General features: G+C 50.6%; 2 protein-coding genes across 2 annotated transcripts; both read right to left on the reverse strand.

Annotated features, from left to right (window-relative positions):
- Nucleotides 1–1,969: 1,969 nt before the first annotated feature.
- On the reverse strand, nucleotides 1,970–3,744 carry UCRPA7_8807 (putative allantoate permease protein; the record flags this gene model as incomplete). Its single annotated transcript, XM_007921317.1, has 6 exons — nucleotides 1,970–2,287; nucleotides 2,343–2,454; nucleotides 2,508–2,701; nucleotides 2,762–3,309; nucleotides 3,365–3,473; nucleotides 3,526–3,744. The coding sequence occupies 6 exons, from the start codon at nucleotides 3,742–3,744 to the stop codon at nucleotides 1,970–1,972; spliced, it is 1,500 nt and encodes a 499-aa protein (XP_007919508.1).
- A 2,832-nt stretch (nucleotides 3,745–6,576) lies between these two features.
- Nucleotides 6,577–7,402, reverse strand: UCRPA7_8808 (hypothetical protein; the record flags this gene model as incomplete). Its single annotated transcript, XM_007921318.1, has 2 exons — nucleotides 6,577–7,026; nucleotides 7,085–7,402. The coding sequence occupies 2 exons, from the start codon at nucleotides 7,400–7,402 to the stop codon at nucleotides 6,577–6,579; spliced, it is 768 nt and encodes a 255-aa protein (XP_007919509.1).
- Between the last annotated feature and the right edge of the window lie 701 nt (nucleotides 7,403–8,103).

The following is an 8,103-nucleotide window of genomic DNA, read 5'->3' on the forward strand; positions in this document are numbered from 1 at the left end:
GCATCCTCCGATGTAGTCTTTGGCGAGGTCATCGAGGGCCGCCACGTGCGACTGCCGTCCGGACAAGCCGTTTCTGGCGTTCTTGGTCCAACCGCGAACACGATTCCGGTTCGAGTGCGCTTTCCTGACTACCCTCTCTCACCCCTGGGCCTGCTTCAGTACATCCAAGGCCAACGTATCGCAGGAGTGCCGTACGAGAATCTCGGCATGTATGAGATGATCGAAAAGTCCACACCTTGGCATTACTGGTCGCGGCTCAGTACTGTCGTCCAGCACCAACGTGAGGAATCAGCCATCGAACCTGAGCAAAGTAAAATGTTCCATTTAGGGGCCGCTAGCTGCAAGTTTACCCTCATTGAGTCCAAGGTGCAAGATTTGCCGGATCTGTTTGTGCACAGCATCACGCAGGGCTCTGGCGAAGTCGAGCTTGCAGTGACATTCTGCGAGGATCGGATTCCTGGGAGCTTTGCCGAGGAAACACTACGTGCTCTCTGCGACACAGTCAATGTCATTACGAGTGTCGGTGTCATGCAGCCGATTGTCCCTACAGGAAACCAGTATGAGAGCATGCATCAGCAGATTCCATTGCCACAGGCGCCAGACGAGGCCTTTCCCACCAGGGAGGCTCAACTGCAGCAAACACTCCAGATTGAGTGCCAGGTTCCACCCGATCAGATGCTCTTGATCCAGTCGTTTATCGCTGATGCATGGTCGGTTGTGCTCGATGCCCGCGCTCTTGGCGTCCCTCAAGAACACCTCCACAATGCTGCATTCTACGATCTCTGGGGGCCACTTATTCCCGCTGCGGAGTTAGCGAACTACTTCACACGAGAATTACCCAAACTCATATTGACTGGTGTTGACATTGCATCTTTCAAGATCACTATGGAGGATATCATCGAACATCCCACCATGTGTCGTCAATTTGACCTATTGGCCCGCAAACTTTTTGGCGATGCCCAAACGAAGCACAAGGCCGACCTGTCTTCGACCAGTCCTACATCAAGCCGAAGCAAGTCGATCGCAGTCAGCACATCACTGGGGAAGAGTATTCGCCGCTTGACATCAACTGTTACTCGCGCGTCTCCAACAATCCGTCACCCTTTCACTCCAATGTTACAACAGACGGACATGCCGGCCGATGCTGTGTCTCCCATAACACCGGTTGGGCAAACCCCACCCCTACTGCCGAGACTGCCTGCATTCTCACCTGTTGCTGAGGAGCCGGATCCTTTATGTTGCCATGATGCAATGGCAGAGGAAGATGCAGGTGAAAGACCGCGAAGCAACACTGCCAGCACCGGTGAGAGCGTCGGAAGCCTGACTGGGGGCAGCAGTGCTAGTTCAAATAGCAGCAGCGAAGATGAACAAGACGAGCTCCGCCATCATGATCAGATAGTAGCTGCTTTACCATGGACCGAGGAATTTGATGTCGTCAGTCCGTTGACACCAGTCGGTGTAAAAGCGTTCAATACGCCGAGCCTAGGGAGTAGTGCCATCATGGGTGGTAAAAAGAGATTATCTATATTTGGGAAGAGGAGCAATTAGGCCATCTCGCCAGGAAAATGTTCTGTTGTGTATATATGTGTTAATCCTATTGTCTATACTTTCCTATTGGTAGCAATAACGTATTCTCAATGAATTAGTGATGATGGGATTCATTCTGATCTGATGTAAGCCCCTAAGTCGTCGAAGAATAGTTCAACCGTTGAGACTTCATATGGGCAAAAATCAATCAACAAGACAATCGATAATTTGTCATCACACTGCTCAGATCTAATTGCTAAGCCTCCTCTAATGTGTACATATCGTATTCTATATTCACATGATACAAATTCGATTGTCGAATCCTGACTTTCCTGCCATGCTTACAAGGTTGTTTACCGTAAAGCTTACCGTCGTAATGGCAAAAGTCAAGAACATCTAACTTTTTTCACCGTAATGTCTCTTTGAGCTTGACTATCAGATCCTAGTACGAATATCTGAACCTCTTGTTTTCCTTGTCGGTCATGCCAGCCCAAACTTCAGGTGACAGATACGTTTCCTCCGTCTCCGGGAGAGCGCCTCTCTTCTTGTTCGCCCACACGTAGTACATAAACAATACGAACGTGGTGAACGCGCATCCAGCCTGTGTTCCCATAACAGCAAGCTTAGCCGGGCGGTATTCTGGGGCGTCTCGAGCTTGGAAAGTTTGAGGGCCAATGATGTTACCGAGTGAAAAGGATCCGGAAACGATCGCTGCCGCAAATGCTCTCTTAGTTGCGCCGCCAAAATTTGCAGATGTCCACTGGGATAATTATTAGCAATGACGGATAAACACTAGACACATATTTGATACTCACGTTGTAGAAAACTGTCAAGGGGGCGACCACTGCATTCACGAGATAAATGCCAGCCAAAATGCCGGCCTTATTAGACTGAGGCAAGAAGGACATCAAAGCGCCACCGATGATACTATGGGATGTGAGAATATGTTCGCAGGGTTGAGTTCTGATTATATCACTCACGCAGGAATTATGCAAGCAATGATCCATGCCCAGCGATGAGACTGCTTCCGTACAGCGTAACCGACAAAAAGTGTGAAGAAGATGCTGACAGCACCGGAGGGCATGTTCATCAAAGCAGCATGTTTAGCGTCATAGCCAATGTTGCGGATGAGGGTGGACGAATATGTAGTCACAACACCGCTCGAAACGGACAGCTTATTTCACAGATCAGTTAATGCACATTCTTCTGACAATCATGCAAGTAAGCAACTCACAAGAACAACGGAAAGAACCATCAGATACAGCTGTGGATCACAGAGAGCCTCGATAACTTCTCTCACCCTGAATTTGCGGTTCTCAACACCAGTCTGGTTGACGCTGATGTGCTTCAGCAACGCAACCTTCTCGGCGTCTGATAGCCAGGGTGCTTTCATCGGTGTGTCAGGGAGGAAGATGAATGTGCAAATGCCGACGACGACAGTCAACGCTCCGAGCACCACAAACATGATTCTCCATCCTGCCAGTGCGGCACCAGGAAGGATATGTTGGAAGCCATAGGATACAGCACCGCCAATGATCTGTCCAAGTCCGAGCCCAAGATACCAGAAGGAGAAACGCGGGGCTTGCTCCGACTTGGTGTACCACTGGCTACTAATCAGAAGCAGTGATGGGCCAATGGTTGCCTCGAAGATTCCAAGAAAGACTCGTGAGACCAGGAGTGTCTGGTAGTTGTGTGCCGCAGCACCACAGGCCGTTGCAATACCCCAGAAGATGACATTTCCACCAAGCCACTTGGCCGCGGGTACCACTTGGAGGAAGTAGACTGGACAGTACATTAGTAGATGTCATTCGTTGTGTCGACGCAAGCAGGAACCTACTGTTCGGCACCTCAAAGCAGAGCAGAGCCACGAATAGGAAAGTAGCAACGTTTGTGAAGTCATTGCCTTGGAGGTTTAGGTCTTTTGTCATGCCCATGACCGCTGCGTACTGTCACCGTATGAGATTACATTCTGCGGTTGGGCATAGAGGGAGAACGTACGTTGAGGATGACCTTGTCAAGAAACTGCATTGTATAACAGCAAAACATCAGTGGCACGATGCGCCAGTCGATCTTGCGACGCAAGGCCGTGATGTCCACTGCCACGTGGGTATCACGATGCTTGTCAAGAAACTTCCAGGCCGTATCAATGCCCGCAGAGGTCTCACCAATGACATGGCCGAGTTCGCACTCAGTGATGCTATCTCCTTTGGAGGACATTGTGGACATTTTGCTTGTCGAAAAGTCCCGTGCACAATGAGAGACACGAAATGATAGATTAACGAAGTGATGAGAACCAGGCTGCAGGAGCGGCAGCAGGTTGTTCAGAGTCAGGACGCTGATCACAGGTGGGGACTTTCAGGAAGAACAAGGAAGACCTCGTGACAGACACGAGACAAGGAATGAGATGAGTGCAGATCAGACGAGGAACATGATGGAGGACATGCGGACATGCAAGATAAATAACGACTCTCAACTTGAGCAAAGACCATTGTTCCACCGGTATGCCGTGAGACTTACTGTACGCGGTGGGGAGCTTGGCCGATACGGCGCAGGTCGTGTCGCCGACCTCTCATAGCACAAAGACCGGTACACTTACAAGACCTGGCACTGGATAGATTGATCTGTCAATCCCAAAAGAGGAATCGGCGTGTGGACCAAGCTGAGTTCCTTGCAGCAAGGACGAAGAGGCCGTTTCATCCCTTGCTTGATAACGCGTGCCTCGCCCTGCACTGAGACATCTTATCTTAGCGAGCTGATAGTTCCTGCAAGTTCCCCTGGCATGCCGCGCGCCACTGACGATCCCGAGCCAAGAACAAGACCTGCACTTCAGGTGTTGACCACTCGACCCAGTCGAGCCACTTGACCTCCTCAGGCTACTCTCGAGTCGCTGTAAGCTAACATTATGCGGAGCTACGGCTGTCAACGGGCATCTCCACGCCCCCACGGGCCGCCGATCAGTATCGCGCTAAGTAGGAACCTGCCGAATCGTTGCCAGAGCCTCAGAAGATGGCTCAATTATGGCTTCACTGGCTGCTGTGACGGGTCAGATCCTTTCTCATTACGGAATGCTGCGTTCACCGAAGTCCCAAAGCCCCGACCAGCCACACGGCGTCCCAGACGCGGTAGGACTAGCGTGCACAGGAGCCCCTACCGCACAATATGGCGAAAAGCAACTCGATTGACCAGCCATTGCTTTGTTTTGTCAAAGTCGAGGACCTGAGGATGACGTCTGAGACATCCGCCGCGCTTGGGCCTGTCAATCTTCCCCATGCTGCTGAACGAACGGCAAGGGAGACCCAGCTCTAATCGGACCATGGCGGATCTGGAGAATAGGAAACAAGGTCGATCATCGTCACCACAGGTCAAGAGCTCCATTGTCCTCTGCTGTTTAAAGATGCTCGAAACGGTCCCGGAATCGACAGGTCTGCATCCTTAGACTTGTCTCCATTCATTCAACTACAACCTTGCGCATCTATACTGCTACAATGACTTGGGTGAACAACGCGACGCCAACCGTCAATGCAATCTCAGACTACCGAACGATTATCGCCATTTGCGTGGTGTTATCGGTGCTTTCCATCGCTGTTGTCTCGACGAGACTATGGATCCGTGGCTCTGCTCGCGGACTCAAGGCAGATGACTGCATGGCAGCTTTGTCCATGGCCTTCGCGCTCATCTATTCGATCCTTTGCATCGTCCGTGAGTGCCTTGGCTCTCTTCTACTCATTACTTTTATACTGATATGGTGGACTGAACAGAGACTAAGTTTGGCCTCGGACTACCTGTGGCACTACGGCCACAGAAGAACCTGATCCCCTACACTCGCGTCAACTACGCGGGCCGGCCTATATACCAATTAGGAATCAGCTTCTTCAAGATTGCTCTTCTGATTAGTTATCTGCGCTTGTTTAAGGGCACAAATGAGAAGATCTATAGAAGAGTTGTCTTGGGCACGATCGTTCTTATCTTTCTTGGTCACTTGGGTTGCAGCTTCTCCCTGATATTTGCCTGTCGACCGGTAAGGATTTATCAACCCAACAACATTGCTCGAGAGCGCTCTTGTAAGACGTGCCACTCACACGGTGTACAGGTTAGCAAATCATGGAACCCATTGACACCAGGAACATGTCTGTCACCAGGCCCTTCGTTCACAGCATATGCCATCATCACCATCATATCTGACGTAGTTGTTGCGGTCATGCCGATTCCTGCACTACTGAAGCTGAGTGTTCGTAGGGGGAAGAAGATCGGACTAATCCTCATCTTCCTCCTCGGGCTGTTCACTACGTTGTGCTCCATCCTGCGGTACCTCCAGATCGACCGCATTCAGCATGGGGATGGTAATTCTACGATGCTAGTTCTATGGGGTGTCATTGAATTTAATGTTGGTGTAAGTTCAGGCATCAACTCCTCGGCAGCCTCTCGACCTAGCAATAGGAAACTAACGGAATGGTGTGCGTGACAGAATATGGTCTCATCTCTACCCTTCCTCGCACCCGTATTCCTGCGAAAAGCAAAAGAATACCGGTCAAAACAATCATCGTCAGACAACAAGAGTGGACGCCTTGGGGCAAGCAAGGAACGATACAAGCTCAGCAAGCTGGGCCAAGGCGAAGGCGTCTTCGCATCGGCGGCGACAGGCCAAAGCACCAGCGAAGAAAACATATTGAAGGACAGCCTGGAGCACTCCATCGTGAAGTCGGTTACGTACAGTGTACGTATTGACAATCAATCGGTAGAGGGGAAGCGATCTAGAGACAGCAGTCCGTGATAGGCAATGGTGTGTATGTGGGACTCCAAGGTGGATGTGTCCAGTTGTGACTTCTGTTAAGATTCCCGTGGTAATAGAAAACTGTCGTTATGAAACCAAGCATGACACAGTAATAATATCAGCATGCGGATTGCAACAAAGGGCTCAACTACTGGCTAAAACAAATGCACATATCATTATCAAGTATCAACCCTGATACTTAAAAGCTAAGCAAAAACCATTGATTCGTCTCTTCAATTCCAGTACCAGCTACTGCTTTGTGCCATCGAGGATCAGATCTACCAAGAAACCGGGAACGTTGGGGCAGGGGCCGGAATTCCTCCGCTGTCATCGGTATCCAGGATGTTCTGGGCAAGGGCTGTATAGACTGGCAGCAATTCGCGGCACAAGACAATCTGCTCCATCTTCGCCATGAGCGAATCTTCTCCACCGACGGCAGAAGGACAACCGTTCTTGGTCCAATGGTTGATCCGGCGACGGACCATATAGATAGCCAGCTTGCAGTTCCATAGGGCCAGACGTGCCAACTCGGCTTTGTCATACTGGATCATCGCATCCTGGGTATAGGCGTGCATAGGCTGATCATCATAGAAATCGATGTAGGCAGTACTGGCCGTTTGATTGGCCGAGTCTACCCAAAGCCAGCCCAAGGCCTTTGCTGGACCACCAACGTGAACCTTGACGAACGCAGGGCAACCTGCCAGGGGCTGCTCCTGGACTTCCTCGCTCTGATTGTAGTCTGAATTAGCATTTACTCGAGCTGATGTGATTAATGACGTCTCTTACCTTGCCCAGGGGAAGATCACAGCTGAATGTGCCGGCCTCAACCGACGAGTCTGCGCTCTGGCGCTGCTTGTACCGAGGCATAGTAGGTAGCCGACTGCTGTTCCATCGGTCGAAGGTTCCACGCCAGAAACTAGCTATCTGGCCACTTGTAGGGTCGGCATCGTTCAGGGTTTTGATCGCGATTGCGAATACAGCCTCGCATTCCGCGATCATATGAGCAGTGAGGGTGCTCTTCGCTTTGTATGTCACACCAGCACTCTCAGTCGTGATGCCGGAGGCGGTGCCACCAGTAGGGTTAGGAGTCGCTAGTCCTGCCATGGTGATGCCTTGTGGTTCTGGTTAGATTTACTTGAGAAAGAAGTGAGATGTGGGTGAGAGGCTGCTCGAACAAAGGCGAGCGGATTCTAGGTAGCTGGTGTGAGAATGAAAAGGTGTAGACGCTAAAGTACGAAAAGAGTTGTGGGGGGAGAGGGGATTTCTGGGCAGGAACGTTTGCTATGGTTCGAAGACAATAGCATAATGACAATAGAATGATTTGTGTGGCATTTCGAGGGTCATAGGACCCTCCTAGGACATTCAAGGAGCTGCCTAGGATGAGCTTTGCTGTCTGAGGCGTTACTTATATCTCTAAGCTAATATACACTTGCATAACCTGCCAAATCATATGGCTTCCACTCAGGCCTCTTGTCCTTGATATGTCGGGTTGACATTCCAGACCCTTCCCCTAGACTCTTTTGCTCTCCATCATCAGTGCCTCTCTTGGTAGTCGTCTTGCTACTCATCATTGGCTTGTTGTCCTTTAGCTTATCATACTGGCAGCTTATTACTTCGCCTTGGGCGACCTCCAAGCTCTGGATCCTTGCGTCTTGAGCAGCAATAAGCCCCTTCAGTGCGACCATCTCTGTAAGAAGGTCTTCTTTCTCCTTTCTCCATTCGTCAAACCTACTTTGGCTGGCTTCGAGCGCCTTCTAGGCGTCGTCTTGAGCATCTTTGGCGAGTTTCTTCGTCAGTTGCCCTTC

The sequence above is a fragment of the Phaeoacremonium minimum genome (genome assembly GCF_000392275.1).
Source record: "Phaeoacremonium minimum UCRPA7 unplaced genomic scaffold PA7_03_scaffold_610, whole genome shotgun sequence".
Classification (NCBI taxonomy): Eukaryota; Fungi; Ascomycota; class Sordariomycetes; order Togniniales; family Togniniaceae; genus Phaeoacremonium; species Phaeoacremonium minimum.